Source organism: Aptenodytes forsteri, unplaced genomic scaffold, assembly GCF_000699145.1.
Source record: "Aptenodytes forsteri isolate BGI_AS27 unplaced genomic scaffold, ASM69914v1 Scaffold142, whole genome shotgun sequence".
Classification (NCBI taxonomy): Eukaryota; Metazoa; Chordata; class Aves; order Sphenisciformes; family Spheniscidae; genus Aptenodytes; species Aptenodytes forsteri.
Window position 1 is genome coordinate 273,247 of NW_008794598.1, and position 19,543 is coordinate 292,789.

Sequence of the window (19,543 nt, forward strand, 5' to 3'; positions counted from 1 at the left end):
CCCTCCTGAAGGCCTGCGACGAGTCTCTATCGGTCTGGGTCCAATTTTCTGTTCTCTGGATTAATAGCAAGCACAGGGCTCTTCCCCAAACTCCAGACCCGTTAAAAGAAAACGGATTTTTGTTTTTACGATTCTTTTTTTTAAATGATTCTACATGTATATATGCCTTTACAGACGTTCTCTGTTCTCTGGATTAATAGCAAGCACAGGGCTCTTCCCCAAACTCCAGACCCGTTAAAAGAAAACGGATTTTTGTTTTTACGATTCTTTTTTTTAAATGATTCTACATGTATATATGCCTTTACAGACGTTCTTGGAAGTTCTTTAACTTTTTTTTCCTCCCCATAGATGTATTTTTTTGATGCAAAAGTGACTTCACTAATCTAGTGAATGTTAGTAGCTGATCTCGTAGCTGTCATGTATTGGTTGGGGTGCTCAAGAGCTAGTGTTCGGTGCTGCTTTCCAGTATTAATCTGAAAAGATGTGGAATAGCTTTATGTCCAAGTATCATTTAATAGCTGTGTTGTGCATGCATACTGAAAATATAAAGTTTTATCTTTATTAAGTTTGATCTTAGTCATGTAAGAGATGATATTTCTAGAAGCACATGTTCTAATCCAGTAAAATACGTGTTCTTGCAGTTACCTCTTTTTGTGAAGAAAATGGTAAACAAAACAGTGTAATCCGGCAGGTTCTACTGTTAGGCTGTATAGATGGTTTCTAGCTCTGAACAGCTTTATGTGACTTACTGTCATTTAGCAAAATCTGCACCTGAAAAACTTCAAGAACAGGATTTGTACAGCTCTTCCCTGTCTTTGCATTAATCCTTTCAGCTGTATATATACAAATGCAGAACCCAGTGTGACTTGGGGGCTGGGCAGCTGCTTAGGGTGTTTACCATTTGGAGGAGTATTTATAGTAGCTGAATTAAAAAGTAAAGAATTTGAGGCAGACACACACAGTGAGAGGTTTTTTTTTTTATTTGAGTTAGGCTTGCTTGACAATCCCCCTTTTTTTAATAACTTAAGTGTAGTAAACCAATCTTGTTACGAAATCGAACTGGCTTTTAAGGGAAAAGCTTATGCCTTATTTCATGACATAACAAATTAGCTTTAGTCATCTTTGGGCAGAAGAGGTGTTTTGATTATTCTATGAAAATGTAATATATTCTATGCCCAGAAAAATGAGAAAGGTAATATGATACAAGTTACAGCTCTAGTAGAACTCTAATAAATATTAGTCTAATTAGATGAGAGAGAAGTACATGAATAAGAAGATTCTAAGTGTCTCTGTGCAGTTCCTGTGATAGAGTGTATGCCTGCTTCATTCCTCCTGAACTTGGTTGGGGGGATGCTCATTTGAGGTCTGAAATGCTGTCCAAAAAAGAATACTATCCTGAAAGAGGTTGTGGTAACAGTTGCCTGAATCTAATACGGAGGTATGTGAAAAGTCTGGTGATCCTGTTATTTTTGCAATAGCTTTGTGTCTTCCGATTTATATTTTCTTACTGAATCTTTCACTGCAAGCCTTTTATACCAGATACTGGTTTGTACTGCCCTCATCCAGTTTCTTATTTAGTCTCACTCATGTATGTGTAACGGTCTGACAAGAAAACTTATTTCAGTCGAAGGTTTTTCAGAGTGGTGACTAAGGGAAGATCCTTAATCTGGAGGACAGGTCATTGAAATACAAACTTCTGTGAAAACTGAGCGATGAGTTTGCATACAGCCATTGTGTGCTTTTAGGGTTTAGAGTTCTTATTTGTAATAGCTGACTGCAGTCAGCATTTTCACTGTGATGAGAGTTAAATGTCTTTGCATTCACGTTTCAGTCACTTAAGTTGACTCTTTAAAGTTCACTAAAGGGAATAAAAAGCTCAGTGTAAATTGTGAAAATTCACTTTTCCACTACAATGGAGAAATAGGCTTTGTCCATATTTTTGCTCATTTGGTGAGGGACTTGGGGAATGACTTGGGGAAAAGTTGTGCTCTGATGCTTCATACCTCTAGATTACTGCATAACATGCTAGTTTATTCATAGGTGTGTTGCTTCTTAGCAGCTTTTGTCCACAAAAATCTCCTCCCCTTTTTTTTTCTATATCTACTGAGGAAGCAACAAACGCAAATCAAAACTTGATTTTATTTCTTCTCAAAAAAAGCTTCTGTTTCTATAACGTTTCAGTTTTATGTGGTAGGGAGCAGTTTGTCTAAACCGTTTTCTCATGAAAACAAAGTGGTACTGGAAAACTTCAGGAGAGAATTATTATCTAGTTACTGTTGCAGAGAAGCTTCTCTGTTATGTTATCTACACAAATATTTTTCTATATGTAATCAACATTTTGCAAATACTGTTTTAAGAAGTCCAGAAAATGGCTCTGCAGTTATTTTACATGCTATGCCAGGGTGCATATGGTCTGTGTAGAACAGGCATACAGCATCTGTACATATAATTGAGAAGCTTGTTTATTTTTATACAAAGCTAAAGGTACTTCAAGTATTGCTAGTCCTTGACTTACCTTTTGGAACAAAAATTATCAGGAAATTCCAATTCCCCCCCACATATACACCCTATTGCTACTCTGAAGGTCTGTGCAAGCACTTATTAATTAAATTATGAGACAGCACCCATATAAAGTTATTGATAGGAGGCCTAAGACTTGCGTTAAACGATGCTGCTATTCGTCAAAATGAAGTTGCTGTTTTAATTGTACAAACTGGGACCTTTCCCGAAATGCATAACTGCATTTGAAGAGTTTAAAGTTGGAAATACCATATCACTGGCTTGGAGGTAGAGTTTCTTGGAAAAGACGACTGAAAACGGGAATGACAAATATATCTGTAAAACAGTCTTTCCTAGCACGGATCAAACCTAGAGTATTAAGGTAGAGGAAATGGACCTGTTTGTAGGAACACCTAGGACTGATTGTATAATCTCTTTTAAATTGATACTTAGTGTGTGTCTTTTTCATTTCTCCAGTATGAAGTGGAACAGAACAGAATTTACCACCTGAAACTGCTGCTTCAAGTTCAGATCAGGAAAAGAATATACCGCATTGTAACAACAACTCAAGACCAAAGAAGAGGAAACTTACACTGAAGATACAAGGCTTGATCTGAAACAAGAAGTTTGTGCCTACTCAACAGCTTCAAAAGAGCACGTCCCAACGCTGCTAGTAGTCTTTGTTTTCTCCAGTGCTGTATTGAAACTGCCCAGGGCAGCAGCACTTGTATTCTCTATTAGCTTGATAGATCACGTTCTCTTGCTATCTTTTTTCTTTCTCTCTCTCTCTCTCTCTCTCTCTCTCTTTTTTTTTTAAAATAATAGCAGTCTTCATCCTTAGAAACTTGTGCTGAAACAGAAGAATCGGCTAATACTACTGAAAGTGCAATATTTGAATATCACTGCGAGGTTGGTGCATGTGTTATATAAAGAGTTATAACTATTTCTAAACTTAATAGGAGACAAGCTGTCAACAGAAGGGTGTGGGTTTTGTTAGGAGTTTTTAGCAGTTCTTTGCTGTTATGTTGATTTAATAGTAGTACGACAAATTAATAGTACCTGCAATATGGTTCTATTTAACAATACTTATAACCCTGGAGAGCTGGTTATGAATGTTTCTCTCTTCTAGTAATGGTAGTGTTGTGGTTCCAATCCCTTTTTTCAAATAACCTCTGTTTAGTCATCTTTAAATCTTACGGCACAGGTTTTTTTTCTTCCTCTGAGTACTTGTATTAGTGGGGTTCATAGTTCTTGTAAACTGACAGGTCAGCTGTGTTAAAAGTCAACTGTTGGGAGTGAACTGTTGGCAGTGGACAGCACAGTCAGGTAGTTGTCGTGGTCCAGTATATAACCATTATATTGTAGGTGCAAGCAAGTCTTGTTTGTACATTAATAGGTTGTAGCCTAGTAATAACTAGAAGTTTCTTAAAGTTTTATGACAATACTCCTGGTGATACGTATAAATGGACGTTGTGTTTGATTTTTGTTATGCTCTGTTATAACATTATATTTGAACAGGTATAGGAATATGACAAGCATCTGAAAAGGCTGCTGATATTATCGTGTAACTTTCTCTCTACAGCAAATTTTAGTGCCACCCTGAGGAGTGTATCTTTGTTTGAACTTAAGTTGTCAGGCTTTAGATGACTGATGATGAGTTCTTTGTGCTATACTACTAATACTCCTTTAAACTCAAACTGTTCAAACGGTATCATACAATGGTAGTCCTTGAGCCAGAGATTACAGCAGTGTGGTTTTCTAATACTAAGATAGGCTATTCTGAACTTGATTTTTAGGTAGAATTTTGTCATTTTCTGTATCTGATGTACCTTTAGTAGTAGTCTGTTACTTAATGTCTGTGGCAGAGGTGTATGTGTGTTTGTGTACTTACCTTGTATCAGAGATGTGAAGTGGCCATTTTGTAAATGACTCACAAAAAGCATTTGTCACACTGATTTGAGCTTTCAGAATGGATTAATGGTCTTGGCTATTATTCTCCTGGGAAAAGGTATAATAATATATCGTTTTCCTTTCCCCTAGCCACCCTACTTGCAGGACCAATTTATTTTTGAAAAGTATTTCAAATTCTAGAATGGCTTAAAATCAAACATTTCAGCTGTTGCCTTCCCACAAGGGCATCTTCTTGTGTATGGAATGTCCTAGGGGTTGCCTTCCTCAAAAGGTGGGGGTTCATATGTTGAAGTGATGCTCTTTGATAACTTTTAAACTGATTTCCAAACAGCATAATAAGACGTGCTGTAACTATACCTTTTAATACGTTGAGTAACTTGATGTCTGTATTAGATTAAGAAGCATGACCGTTTTACAAGTTGCTCAGACACCTTTTATCTCTACTAAATGTATTGCTGACTAATTTTGAATCCCTTCTGCTTGATGCAACAAGAAAGCAGAGAACAGACACAGTCTCATTCTGTTTCCAAAATAAATACTCTGGAAACTCAGAGTACTCAGCAAATAAAACCCTCCAATACTGTATTTTAAGATGAACATTGACTGTTTGAGGAGGGTTGCTTCAGTAGTCTTTCTTGAAATAAAGTGTTTGGTGAGGTGTAATAAATTTCAGTGGATTTAATTGCTGACCTGTAAATGGAAATGGCTTGCTTTAAAAATGAGACTTGCACATCAAAAAGCCAGTGAGTTAGTAAAGGGCCTTGTGAATGTTCCAATATTGAGTCTGTACCTTGAAAAGACAAGACACACCTCTTCACCCCACCCACCCCCCCAAAAAAAGGTTTTCATGGGTTCAAGGTTAATTTAAAGTTCATTACAGCTTTAACTTTTTTTAGTTTAATGCTGTTTTCAAGTTTTCTCAGTCTCTCTATCACTTGAGCTCCTATGCCACAGAAATGTTAGTTTAATTTTGGGTATTAATTCCATAACTGTGCAAAAATGTTTAAATACTTAAAACCATTTTTTTAGTATGAAAGACTGAACAGACAAACTAGGGACAAACTTTGCAGGGATGTGAGTGTAATTCTGTTGATTGATAACTGTTGCATTTTCCGAATTACCTGTTTAATTTGGAAGAGCAGATACTTTAGATATTTTCAGGCTCTGATGTGAAATAGTGAATGTGGGAGTACTTTGAGGTATAATACTTAAGAGAGTCAGAAGTTTGTTTTGGTCTAAGCAAGCTTTATTTCGGTGTTGTATTTCTGGCCTATTTGATAAATAAGTTGCCTGTCTAAATTTTAAGCATTACTGTTTTACAAAAGCTTGACTATTTTGATGTTCTTACTCTATTTTAAAAATGGTTAGAATTTGCTTCTTACAGTAGCTTCCACAAGCTCTTTGTGTTTGTTATTCTGTTATGTGGGCATGGAGAAAGGAGACTTGTTTTAAGTAGTGTTTTTTGCTTTCCCCCCCCCCCCGCTTTCTTTTAAACAGATGAGCTTTGATCCAAACCTGCTCCACAACAATGGACACAACGGGTACCCCAATGGTACTTCGGCAGCGCTACGTGAGACTGGGGTTATAGAAAAACTGCTGACCTCTTACGGATTCATTCAGTGTTCAGAACGGCAAGCTAGACTGTTCTTCCACTGTTCACAGTATAATGGCAACTTACAGGAGCTCAAAGTAGGAGGTAATTAGGCAACTTTCAGAGCTTCTTGACTGAGTGAAGACCAGTCTCTTTCACTTGCCATAGAAAATCCTTTTATCTTGTGGCATGAACAGATGCATGCTGTTGCTTCTGATGGGCTAAAGAGACAATTGAATTAATAATGTACCACTCCCGATGAGAGACCTTTACAGCACTTAAGCTTTGCGCAGCTTGTATTAATAGAATTTTGGCCATTCTGGAAAAGGTGCGGTGTTAGGTCAAACTTTTATAACTGAGATGGAAGCAAGTGCTTAGACTGTGGAAAAACATACCGCATGTACTCAGTATTTCTTTTTTTAAAATTAGTTTGAAGACGGCCAATTGTTTTTCAGAATGGGGAGGCTGCTACTTCATGCTACTAATTAATGTGGCAGTGAAGTTTCTAAACAGTTTAATGGCATATGTTATGTTGTCTGAACTTCAGTGTGAAGTCTGCTGTATAGTGAGTGGGGCAGGGGGAGGGAATTATTGAGGGGCAAGCCATCACAATAGAATAATTCATTAGCAACAGGAGTGAATAAGCAGAATAACCAGAGAAATATTTGCAAATAGTGTCCTTCCTTGGTAACAAAAGCACCTGAGTTTTACTTTGTTGTGTTTGGCTACAAGCAGTGAATTATCAAATGTAACCATTTGGTGATTTAAAAAAAAACCCAACCAAAAACAGCCAACCCAAACAAAACTCTGTGACGCCATTGTCCTGTAGACGATGTTGAGTTTGAAGTGTCTTCTGATCGCCGAACTGGAAAACCCATTGCTATTAAATTGGTGAAGATAAAACCAGAAATATTACCTGAAGAACGAATAAATGGACAAGTTAGTGCCTGTTTTCTATACATGCATAATTTCCATCCTTTACTCCAGTACAGAAGGCTAGATTCATTTAGCATGCATATTAACTACATACAGTATTCAGTTACACTGAAATATATTTTTGTTATTCTGGTAAAAATTCAGAGGTTCAGTTTGAGCTCTTACTTAGCTCCAGACAGTTCTTAGAGTCAACAGGTGTTCTGTAAGATTGAAACTTTTCAGCGTGGCATTCCCTGTTGAGTTACACTAGAAGTGCATCCCTGAGTGTATAAGTAGAGGAAGCCGAGATTCATTTTGTATTCAACAGTGCTGCTCCTGAAATGACTAGCAATGGATTTTTTTTTTTTTTTGACTGGTAGGTTGTGTGCGCTGTTCCTCACAATTTAGAGAGTAAATCTCCAGCTGCCCCGGGTCAGAGTCCAACAGGGAGTGTATGCTACGAACGTAATGGGGTAAAGCTTACATATTTTACTTGAACTCTTCACTGATCCATCACTCTTGGTCTATGAGCAAAAAAATTGACACAATTTAATGTAGACAGTTGACACTGTGAAGAACTGTAGTTTTTGGCCAACAAAAAAAGGCATGCTTTGGTAATTACTACAAACAGAAATGTTAATTTGGCAGCTTGCTTGCTTATATCTATGGAGAACTTTATATAGAGCCAAATAGTTGTTTTTCTCTTTTAAAACTTAATGAAGCTGGGTTATGTAATGTTCATGTATCCTTATCTTGAACTTTTAAAGTTTAGAAATTGACGTTTAAAGATGGTCATGTACAAACCCTTCAACTTAAGTTGCTTGTTACAAACTCATCAAAACACCACCATGGAAAAAAGAATGTTTTTGCATGCCATGTTTGACCATTTTTGATTTTTTCACTAAATTAATTTCTTTACTAGCAGATATTGTTATTAAACAAAACTGTGTTAATCTTTCTTTGAAACAACTATTCTGCAAATAGACTAATATTAGTCAATGTTTATTTACAGGAAGTATTTTACCTGACTTACACCCCGGAGGACGTTGAAGGAAATGTACAGCTGGAAACAGGAGATAAAATAAACTTTGTAATTGATACAAATAAACAGTAAGTTGGTATTGCTTTTCTGACTTCATACTTTGTTTTAGTAGTCAGGCAGCAATTCATGCCTGTTCCAAGAATGGAAATGACATTATGAAATGTCATTATATTATGAAAATATAATCTTAGTATATAGTTTTGAGTTGTTTCAGGTTTGCTCTGTTTACTTTTTCCTTCCCTCTAGTACTGGTGCTGTAAGTGCTCGTAACATTATGCTATTAAAAAAGAAACAAGCCCGCTGTCAAGGAGTAGTCTGTGCCATGAAAGTAAGTGATGCTTTAGCTTTAAAGTTTCATTTGAAAAAGAAATGCTGTTCTGAAAAGTGGTGTTATAAGTAATATATTTAGGGCATTAAGAGCTATTAACAGTTTGAAGCTGTGGGTGTAAACTGGGTGAAATGGTTTAAACAGCTAATCTTTGATTCTAATACTGTTCTTAACAAAGGAAGTCCCATTTATTTCCATTTATATATTTCTTGTGGTAGTCTGTTAGCTGTATGCACTCATAAGTCTGCTATACTGGTATGTCATAGTCTTTCATTGTGTTTGATAGAACCTGTAAAATTTTGTCGTGGTATGTTCAGAGAATAGGCAATTTATTAAACACTTTGTTCTGTTCTTAGGAAGCCTTTGGATTTATTGAGAGGGGTGATGTCGTGAAGGAGATATTCTTTCACTATAGTGAATTTAAAGGTGACCTAGAAGCCTTACAGCCTGGTGATGATGTGGAGTTTACAATCAAAGACAGAAATGTAAGACGAAATCCAGTAAAAACTGAAGACAAGATCCTAGGGCATAACTGGACAGATGTCTGTTTTCTCAAATTCACTTGTAAAAAGAGGGGGAGGAGGTTCATTGGAAAATGTCTGCTGCCTTACCTCTTCTCTATGGGTATTTGACTGATTTTGTGCTTTTAGGGTAAAGAAGTGGCAACAGATGTTAGACTGCTGCCTCAAGGAACTGTCATTTTTGAAGACATCAGCATTGAACATTTTGAAGGAACTGTAACCAAAGTAATTCCGAAAGTACCCAGCAAAAACCAGGTGAATTTCAGTATTTAGTTAAGTTTATGTGAAATGTTGTATTGATTGTATTGAATTCCAGTCAAACAGTAAAAATGTTCCCCTTTCCCTGTAACAGTCTGCTGCATAAGTACGGTTATAAATTTAATTCTTGAAATAGGGTCTTAATTTCTTTGGCAATACATGCTTGGTGCTTAAAAACAAAAAAAAAACCCAGACACCCAACCACCACCAACAAAAACTATCTTGCATTTGGCTATGGACAGTAAATTACAAATTAGGAGTGGTAGAAATGAAGCATCGTGGTCTGAGTCCAGCAGGCATTTGGTGTCATCCATACTTCTGTTAGCATTAGTATTTCTGCCAACCATTCCGTCTGTCTGCAGTTATGCTGAGTCTTGTAGGTGAACTAACTTTTTCTGTTGGGTTTTGTGTCTGCTAGAGCGATCCATTACCTGGCCGCATCAAAGTTGACTTCGTGATTCCTAAAGAACTTCCATTTGGAGACAAAGATACAAAATCCAAGGTGACCTTGCTGGAAAGTGACCACGTTCGATTCAATATTTCAACAGACAGACGTGACAAACTGGAACGAGCCACCAATATTGAGGTTCTCCCCAATACTTTCCAGTTTACTAATGAAACTAGGGAAATGGCAAGTATCTATCTTTAAAAGTTAATTCTTGAGGGGAAATGAAAGTAAAACATGGGGGTTTTGTCTTAAACAATAACTTAATGTAAAAATCACTAGTGTCTTCCATTGCCTTTTCTGAAATTCAGTCCTCTGATGTACACTTCAAAGTGCTTAAATGGTATAAAGTTCAGAATTAATGCTGTGCATCTTTCCTTTAAAAGAATAAGTTAACTACTAAGTAAATGAAATCATATTAGAAAATTAGACCTTAATTGGCCCTCTTGGATTAAACTGCTAGCTGGTTATAGCAGACAGAGAATTAATGCAATCTTGAACTGATAGTTTAAAAATTCACATGCTTGAGTCTAAATAGGTGACTACTTATGTTCCTTAGGAAAACTGGAAGAACCGGGGGCTACTCTGGTTCAGGTAGTGAAAAGTCTTAAGATTCAGAGGAGGTACTGTGTGCAGCTTTTGGATTTCATGTTTTTTGGCCAATCTCTCTCTCTCTCTGAGGGTCCAGCAGAAGGATAGTAAAGAGCTGCGTTCTATCACATACAAAAAAATCTTTGAGGATTACAGGGACTAAGATGGATGTGCTAATCAGTATTAAAGAATATCTTTCATTCCTGTAATTTGGAATGTTGGTTCTGTTCCAACTAGACTGTAGTTTGCCTTCCTTTTCAATTGGAGTCCAATTACAGTGCTATCACATCAGTGTGCTGTGAATTAGGGACCCTTTGCTTTAAGAAAACCACTGAACTTTGACTTCAGCCTCTCAGTTTTTGGCATTCTATCCTATAGACTTCTTATATTTCTACTTTGGCTAGATACATTTGCCTGCCTGAATCGAGCTGTCATTGAGGTGACAAGTATTGGCCGCTTCTAGAAAGGTTAGCTGATTTTCCTGAGCTTGTGAAAGCTATATGAGAGGAATGTTCCTAAAGGTGGAAGGTATCTTTGCATTGTCATTCAAATCCTATAAGCCTTCCCTGAGACTTGCTAAAGGCTCTGTAGTAACGGGGTTGAACTGAATGTATTCATGAATTCTATCTTGCTCAATACCTCTGGCATGACCTGGTACTAGTTCTTCCTAACTTGAGTAATTAACTCTTTCAGCAACTTTATGGAGCCTTTTTTTTTTTTTAACCCAAAGGTCAGGGTGAGAAATGGATTTTTTTGACAGTTGATGGGGCACAGTATATTCTGTTTATCATTCAGCATTCCATTTCTACTGGTTACCAGGAAGGCCACTAAAATATTATGTAACATGTTTACTATAATATACGCCCATAGATATGATAGTTTTAACAAACTTCTTTGTAAGAAAGCTTTTTAATTTCTTCATTTGTGTCTGGAAATCTGATGGGTTTTCTCTTAAACTTCCCTCCAACCACTGGTTTTATTTCCTGTTTACATACGTTCTTTTATGTTTCGTGTGTGTTTATGTATGTATTATATACTTGTATAGATGATGCATGTATTTGTAGAGTTACCCCCTTCAAGATTGTGTTCTCTGTGTAGTAGTAATGTCAGGTTCTTTAACTGTAGTCCTTCTTGTTAATGGCTTAAATTAATCTTTTCCACTTCATAAGAAATTAAGTTGAGAAACTAGGTAAGTACGACTTGTTTGCATTCCAGGTTGACCATAGCCATTAGCACTACAGTTTGCAAGGAAGCATATTGCATAAACCAAGAAGTGTTTTCATAGGATTCAGGCCTTGTGTTCGGATTATTACATACTCCACAGACAGATGTGGAGTACCTGCAGACAGATGTCGCATAGTGGTAGTAAAACTGTAATTGTCCATTTGACTATTCTCAGGGTGTGATTGCAGCAATGAGAGATGGCTTTGGCTTCATTAAATGTGTGGACCGGGATGCTCGCATGTTCTTTCACTTCAGTGAAATTATGGATGGAAATCAACTCCATATTTCTGATGAAGTAGAGTTTACTGTCGTTCCTGTAAGTGAGCTTAATACTTTTATGAAATCTTAGTTTTTAAAGAAACTATCTGCAGTCTGTCTAAAATCTGATCGATCTTGGTTTTTAGGATATGTTGTCTGCCCAAAGAAATCATGCTATAAGGATTAAAAAACTTCCAAAGGGCACGGTTTCTTTCCACACCCAATCAGATCACCGTTTTGTGGGCACTATAGACAAAGAAGCCACTCCAGCCAAAGCCACTAGCCCAAATAAAGGCAAAGAGAAGGTAATGCTGCTCTTCTACTTGTGAAGTACCTGTTCTGTGTTCCTGGCTTTGGAGACTGAGGCTGCTTCCTTAAGATCTGTAATTCAACTTTTTGAAGCACTGTTTATCCTGTATGAATGTGAACTACATTGAATAGCTAATGACAGTAGTCAGTGAAGACTAACTTGTGTGAAACAAGATAATAAAAGCATCGTTAATGATCATGTTGTTGAGGATAATTTCCAAGAACTTGATGGGAAGTTTCTTTCTACCTCCTACTACATGAGATGCTAATAGAATTGGTTAAAATTAAGTTTCTAGGGCTAGAGGGGAACCTCTGTTGTTTTGTCATGCTGTTTTAAACAATGCCAGAATAATTAAGCTTTCAATAAATACTTAACTGGAAATGGTGGTAATACTTTCTTTTCTTCAAAAATATTGTCTAATATCATTTAAAGCTTCTTACTCAGAGTTGATTGCTTTGTTGTGTTTTTCACCAGTTACTGAGCAGTTACTGTAAAACCACTGTGGCTCAAATGAGCAGTGCTTTAATTGTATGTAGTAATCTTGTTCGCTTACAAATAAGACACCCATTGCTGAATTCTGATGTCTTGTTTTTAGGAAGCTGAGGATGGAATAATTGTTTATGATGACTGTGGAGTAAAACTGACTATTCCTTACCAGGCCAAGGATGTGGAAGGATCTGCTAATCCCCAGATAGGAGATAAGGCAATATAACTAAGTATACCATTGGGAAATATTTTTCTGTGCATTGTGAGATGTGAGCTTCTCTTTGCCTTGTTACTGGATTTGTTCTCCCTCTGAGAACAAACGAAGGACAAGGCATCTGTGTGATGTCACCCATTTCTTTTCCTCTGTTCTAGGTTTGAGTGGCTTAATCTTCTGTATAACTAAGAAAAATATCCTAAAACCTGGTGATACATATATGAAAAAAGTGTCTTAGTATGTAAATGATGCTTTTTAAACAAGGAATTCTTATCATTAAGACAGTGGACTCCGCTTGTGAATAATCAAGAGGAAATTAGCATAAAGACTTTGAGATTAATGTTGAAGAGGGAGAACATACCCTTATGAGCAGATTAGCCTGAGAGACAATGGAAAGGGAGAAAGAGCTCGGAGACCTGGAAGAGCAGCCTAAAAACTGTCAGTGTTCAGGAGCCATGCTAGGAAGGCACTGATTACTGTTTTTGAAAATCAAACAAGTGAGCAAATACTCACTGTGGGCCACTGGTGATAAGTGTAGTGAAAGGAGGCAAATCACATAAGCAGAAAGATTCTCATCTTTAATAGGTACAAGAAGCTGAGTACTAGAGGCTGGCTTACCTTGCAGATGTCACTGGTGTGACTGCTACTCTTTGGAATGTTGTAAATGTCAATGACTGACAGATGTTTCTGGGAGAGCAGTGGCTAGAAAATTACTTTCCTGGAGAGCCTAGATATTGATTAGAGCTACACAGCTTTGAAATGAGTTGTTTCAGTTTTGTTCTTTTTTTGTTGGTGGTCATGGTTTTGGTGGTTGTGGTTTGTTTGGTTTTTTTCTAGCTAGTATTGATATGCTCCTCTTCAACAGGTTGAGTTCAGTGTTTGTGAAGTGAAGAGAACTGGTCTGCAAACAGCTGTTTCTGTCAGAATGCTAGGACGCAATTACAGCTCTAAGAGGCTTTTGGGATATGTGGCAGCCCTGAAAGATAACTTTGGATTTATTGAAACAGCCAATCATGATAAGGAGATCTTTTTCCACTACAGGTGAATGGCAATTTTGTTATTATTATTTGTTTGTGTGTGTGGTTTTGTTTGTTGGGGGGTGGGGGGGGTGGAGTTTGGTAGGGTTGACTGTTAAACCCATTTGGACTTCACACACACACACGCATGCGTGCAGGCGCTTAGGTGTCTCAGGTTCTATTTATTATCTCTGCTGGACTGGTTCGGGCTTTTCCGTTAGCAGTCTTGGTGTTCTATGCCTCTGAATTCCAGGCCTAGAAATACAGTTGTATTGTATATTTGAAATGCTTCACTTTCTTGAATGAGGATTTCTTGAAAATGTGAGGTGCTGAGCTAGTTAAATGGTTTCTGATCAACTTATGTAAGTGTTGGATGAGCATCACTGTTGTCATGTAACTAAAGGAAAATTGTACTTAATTCTATTCCTGTAGTGAATACTGTGGTGATATTGATAGCCTGGAACTTGGAGACACTGTTGAATACAGCTTGTCAAAAGGCAAAGGAAACAAAGTTAGTGCAGAAAAGGTGAACAAAACACATGCAGGTAAGACTGTACCTGGTATTTTGTGCTTACAATGCTCTTGGCAGGTGCTGATGGATAAAGTTCATTAATAATCTATTTACAGTTGGAGCTTAGACCAAGCGGACGATGCTTAATGTGGTGGTCATTGGTTTCCTGAAAGCTGTTGCCTGTGTTTCCAGAGAACAGACAAGTGCAGACCAACAGTCCTGTAGACAGTAGCAACTCTTTGGACCTTTTCCATGCTCCGTCCTCTTCAATTGGAGGGTTATAAGGAGAGACCTAGTGGCAGAACTAGCCAAATTAGTAATTGTACTAGTTGTGCTGTACCTCACAGGAGGAAAATTGCAGGAGGAATGCAGATGCGGGTATTAAGGACTTGGGGGCAAAAAATGCATACTTAAAGATAATTGAATGATTAAAGTGAGCAGGGAATGGGAATGCAGTGGAAGAGAAGTAAAATACTTTGATTTGCTTTGCAAGTTCCATGGCCTCTAGTTTCATGAGAAACTAATTTTTTCCACTTCCATGTTTGAACTGTCAGTGTGGTCTTGATTAAAAAAGCTATCATTACTTATTGCCGTGTTAAAGCTGTTCCAGTTTTACTGGGTGATAGAGTGCACTGCCTTAGGTGTTTTGCAGTGCAAACTATTGGCTCCTGATCAATCTGAATCACTTACTAATTCTTTTTAAAATAAAGTATGACTAGAACATCCTGTTCTTGCACTGTCTGTTTCGTTTCAGTGAATGGTATCACTGAAGAAGCTGATCCAACTGTTTACTCTGGTAAAGTAATTCGTCCTTTAAGGAGTGTAGATCCCACACAAACTGAATACCAGGGCATGATTGAAGTCATGGAGGATGGTAAGATTTGTTGCTTTTAAATTGTAAGTGTTCCTTTCACAAACGCACAGGAACCGTAGAAGTTTAATAAACTCTAAATGGAGGTGTTGAGGATTATATTCACACAACAGACTATATTCATACTACTAAGCTGACAGTAAAAGTATCATTTCTAATATTGGAAATAAATTCTGAATGCCCTCAGATAGGAAAGGATGCCTCTCAATTCTGTCTTGTACTTTTCCTCCCTCTAGGTGAGATGAAAGGAGAGGTCTATCCATTTGGAATTGTTGGAATGGCAAACAAAGGTGACTGTCTGCAAAAGGGAGAGACAGTAAAGTTTCAGCTCTGTGTTCTTGGTCAAAATGGGCAGACAATGGCTGTTAACATCACACCGTTCCGCAGAGCCACAGTGGAATGCGTGAAGGATCAGGTGAGTGACTGCTGCTATGAAGACAAGATGCATGTTAATAGGAAATAACTGCTTGACTTGGCATAGAGCAGATGAGAACTCACTTCAGCACCTGAATCCAAGAAGCTTGCTGTGCACAGATGGATTGCTTTGTACTCTGATTCTAGGGAAGCAGGTTTGGGTAACCCAAGTACTGGCTTATGCAAGCCTGTGTAATGTGACTTTAGTAAAAAAGACATACCAAGAACTCAGTACTTGGTTTGGTGCTGATACATCAGTACTACTGGGCGGCAGTTCCTGCTGTGGTTGATTCTGAAGGCCTGTTTTTGAGATGTCCTAGAAATTGATCTAACTAGTTTCTGCTGAACAGGGCATTAAAAAAGTGTTTAAAAAAAGAAACAAAACCACGCGTACTCTGCTTCTAGAAGAAGCTTCTTCACAGCATTAAGCAGTCAATGAGTACAGTCCGCCTGAAATGCGAAGGCTGATCGTAGTTGCATCTCAGAATGATTAGAAAATTAAGTGCTGTGAACGCTTTCTATTTTTATAGTTATTCTGCAGCACTAAGCTCTAGTCATTTATGGAGAGGCTAGGTGAGTTTTGCTGGTTTATACACGAGTGAAATGATAAATGGAAGTAACTGACTTATACCAGTGACAGGCCAAAAAATGGAGTGGTTTCTACTGTGTAACTTTTAAGGTGGAGTCTTAGAAAAGAACATGCAGCAGCGCTCTTCTCAGTTTAATACAACTGCCAGCACTTTGGCAGTTTTCAGAACTTGTTCTATAGACTTAGGGGTTTAAATGTGACTTTACAAACCCAAGAAGAGTGCTTAGACTTCCAGAAGTATTGTTTCCAGATGGAATCTTCTGTTCAGTGTAGAAATTGCATTTCCACTTCCATTAGGTACTTCAGGGTTTTTTTTTTTTTTCTTCTTAGAAATAGTTAAACTGCAATAATGAGTAAGTCATTGCATCTGTTTGGATCAAGAGGAAAGAAATAACCTTGTGATGTGTTGGTTTTCAGTTCGGTTTCATTAACTATGAAGTGGGTGACAGCAAAAAGCTCTTCTTCCATGTCAAAGAAGTTCAGGATGGTGTGGAACTACAGGCTGGGGATGAAGTGGAGTTCTCGGTAATCCTGAACCAGCGCACAGGAAAATGCAGTGCCTGTAATGTGTGGCGTGTCTGGTGAGGATTTAGAATTAAAGTGATTTAATGTGGCACGCTGTCTACATCACAGTAGTGGAGTGCATGCTGCTTCTAAACTGAGCTAGCTGTTCCTAGAATGGGAGCTATGAATTTCAGCTGGCTTCAGTGAGAGCTTCTCACCTGAGAACTGCTAGCACTTGTGGGGTGTCCAGTACAGTGCAGCAGCAGAACTCTCAGCTTTTCTTATTTACAGATAGCTTCTTGTTCTTTTAATCTATTAAGAAGCTCCCCCCCCGTAGCAGGAACTTGGATACAGCCTTCTAAGTAGAAATTAATGAATGATAAGAAAACTGATGGTATTTCTATGTAGTTGCTGGCCTCTCTGGCCAGCATAGTACATAGTGCTTCCACCTGTTTCCTGAAGAGCAACTTTCATTTTTAAAGAGAAGAACAATGTTGTTAGGCACTCTTTTCTTTTTGGTATGTGATTTTTTTTTTTAAGGTAATGGGTTTTGTTTTTTTTTTTTCTTTTGAGCTACTTACACATTTTGAAGAAAACTGCACAATTTGGATTTTGCTTAAGCTTGAGATAGCTTCCTGTTGCCGTAGAGTTGCCAGCATTTAATTTTTTTCTCTCAAAATTCTGTTATCATCATCTTCAGAGATGTTAATGCTATGCCGTTATGTACTGGCAACTCGAAAGCCTTTTACTGTTCCAGTTAAAGAGAACAGAAATGTAGGAAATACTACTTATGTGTGCATGAGAGTAAATTCAACGGCTGTGCTCACTAAAGAATACCCTTTTGAGAATACTGTTTTGAGCTACTGCTATTTGAGTCCTGTGTTTTAAGTAATGGTTTTGAGGCAGACATACGTGGTGTCATCCAGAAGGTCCGCTTTCACATGAGACAGATTATGCTCATGGCTTAATGGGGAAAGCGACTGTAAATTAGGTAGCTTACACCATCTCTGGGAAGTCATCAGTGCTCTGTATGGTTGACTCTGTTACAGTGAAGGCGCTAAGGCTGTTGCTGCTCCACGTCCTGATAGACTTGTTAATCGTTTAAAGAGCATTAATCTGGATGATGCCAATGCTCCTCGTCTAACAGTTCTTCGTCAGCCTAGGGGACCGGATAACTCAAAGGTACGTAAGATAAAAGGCTAGCTTGCAGAATAACTGCAGTTTGTGTTTTAACTTGGATAACATAACATTGCTTCCTCTGTTGGAAGCCTAAACTGTTTGAAACATGGTGTCTGCTTTCATTCCATAGTGAACTAGTCACCTGCTGTGTGAGATCAGATTATTTTTGTGCAAAGTCAGGGGCGCTATACCCTGTGTCAACACTGTATGCTATGGTTTCAGAAGAGCACACAGTATGGAAGCAACAAATTGTGTTCTAGCCCATAATGGCTATCTTGGTTTGTTTTATTTCTTTTATAAACCTCCTGCTCCCCTTCTCAGTGAAATCCCTTTATCTAAACTTGGCTTTCACGTAAGGTTCTGCCACCACGTGATAAGCAGAAGGAGTAAAGTGTCTGGAATCTGTGAAGTATCTAGGACTGCAAAGAGCAACCCACAGAACGTGTTTTGTTACTGCCTCTGTTTCTGAAGACAAATGTGGCTAACTAGAAATGTGCTAATGCTGTACTTGGTTGGAACGGAACAGGTTTGCTTTAAAGCATGATGCTGGAGCTAAAAGTTTGTTTTGTTTTCCTCGCAGGGATTTGGTGCAGAGAGAAAGATCCGTCAAGCTGGTGTTATAGACTGATCCACAAAACCCATACCTGATGTACGACTGAGTGGTGGGGGCTGGTGAAGGGTACTGAATATCTCCCTATTCATCCCTTCCTCCAATTTCTAAGAAGCTATTACACCGGTTTTAACACCTTCTCATGTTATGTTTAAAATAAATTTATGAAACCATTTTAAAATTATGCACAGTTGCATTCTGGAGAACTTAAGGTGGCGCCTTATAGTATCACATTTTAGAAGCTTGTTTTGAATGGTGCATTTAACGCAACTGGTAACTGCAAATCTACATTGCCTATGTGAATAAACATTATAGACAGCTCTACTCTGGTAGACCTTATGGAATTCTGCACTACAACTATCTATGCTTTATCTTTGTTATTTTGGCCAAGGTATTACTATGCCTTAGTGCTCAATTGCATTATGTCTTTCCTTCCAAGTGGAAGCGGAAGGCTCACTTCAGCTCACTCTGCTCAAATTCTGAGGACCATATGAGGGTAGAGTAAGTTCAACTTGATACAAAATCCGTACGAACGTTCAGATAACTTAAGTTGATGGCCAAATGTTCCAGTGTTTTCATATTTCATTTAATTTGAGTCCTTTAGCCAGCAAAGTTTGTTAGAGCTCAATGAAAGTCTTTTTCTGGGGTAGACTTATTTTTGTAGCGTTCTGAAACACAGGCAGTGCAGAATTTCATAAGGCTGAGGTGTGCCATCAGTGTGGTAATTTAAATATATTTAAAACAATGCACAAATCTGCTGCTGCTTAGAACACTGCAGCTTTAAACCCAGTTTCTTTTACTGATTTAAATTTAAAAAGAAAGAAGTTGTGCCTGAAGTGAATACTTTTTTTTTTCTTTTTTGCAGCCGGCACCCAGTGTACTGTAAAAGAATAAATACTTAGGCTTTCCATAGCTGTATTGAGACTTTCATGAAGGTGAAATAGTTGATGTCTGTGTGCTTTTTTTCCCCCCGCCCCTCCCGTGTGGTAATTTAAATATATTTAAAACAATGCACAAATCTGCTGCTGCTTAGAACACTGCAGCTTTAAACCCAGTTTCTTTTACTGATTTAAATTTAAAAAGAAAGAAGTTGTGCCTGAAGTGAATACTTTTTTTTTTCTTTTTTGCAGCCGGCACCCAGTGTACTGTAAAAGAATATAAATACTTACTTTCCATAGCTGTATTGAGACTTTCATGAAGGTGAAATAGTTGATGTCTGTGTGCTTTTTTTCCGCCCCTCCCCCGTCCCCCTCCCT

At 37.9% G+C, this 19,543-nt stretch overlaps 2 protein-coding genes across 4 annotated transcripts in view; both read left to right on the forward strand.

Annotated features, from left to right (window-relative positions):
* Window positions 1-1,419: 1,419 nt before the first annotated feature.
* CSDE1 (cold shock domain containing E1) lies at window positions 1,420-18,468 on the forward strand. Of its 3 annotated transcripts, XM_009272707.2 has the most exons (21): window positions 1,420-1,438; window positions 2,977-3,172; window positions 3,325-3,408; window positions 5,908-6,106; window positions 6,831-6,940; window positions 7,297-7,389; window positions 7,929-8,026; window positions 8,205-8,286; window positions 8,643-8,771; window positions 8,937-9,062; window positions 9,484-9,696; window positions 11,501-11,641; window positions 11,730-11,888; window positions 12,489-12,596; window positions 13,459-13,634; window positions 14,042-14,154; window positions 14,875-14,994; window positions 15,228-15,406; window positions 16,412-16,575; window positions 17,548-17,680; window positions 18,258-18,468. In XM_009272707.2, the coding sequence occupies exons 4-21, from the start codon at window positions 5,908-5,910 to the stop codon at window positions 18,303-18,305; spliced, it is 2,391 nt and encodes a 796-aa protein (XP_009270982.1). In that variant the 5' UTR covers window positions 1,420-1,438; window positions 2,977-3,172; window positions 3,325-3,408; the 3' UTR covers window positions 18,306-18,468. The 3 variants fall into 3 exon arrangements, with proteins under 3 accessions (XP_009270982.1, XP_009270981.1, XP_009270984.1); XM_009272706.2 differs by having other exon boundaries at window positions 2,977-3,408; XM_009272709.2 differs by lacking the exon at window positions 7,297-7,389 and having other exon boundaries at window positions 2,977-3,408.
* A 309-nt stretch (window positions 18,469-18,777) lies between these two features.
* Window positions 18,778-19,543, forward strand: part of NRAS (neuroblastoma RAS viral oncogene homolog) — a 5,155-nt gene continuing 4,389 nt past the window's right edge. Inside the window, exon 1 of the mRNA XM_009272877.1 lies at window positions 18,778-18,783. Coding sequence (XP_009271152.1) covers window positions 18,778-18,783 — 6 coding nt within the window. The remainder of the gene's footprint in view (window positions 18,784-19,543) is intronic.

What these genes read in the sequence shown, in the direction of transcription:
- CSDE1 (XM_009272706.2), top strand. Translation starts at nt 5,908, where the DNA reads ATGAGCTTTGATCCAAACCTGCTCCACAACAATGGACACAACGGGTAC. An exon ending in GAGTAGTCTGTGCCATGAAA is followed by an intron (nt 8,287 to 8,642) that starts GTAAGTGATGCT and finishes TTCTGTTCTTAG; the next exon opens with GAAGCCTTTGGATTTATTGA. An exon ending in GAGATCTTTTTCCACTACAG is followed by an intron (nt 13,635 to 14,041) that starts GTGAATGGCAAT and finishes CTATTCCTGTAG; the next exon opens with TGAATACTGTGGTGATATTG.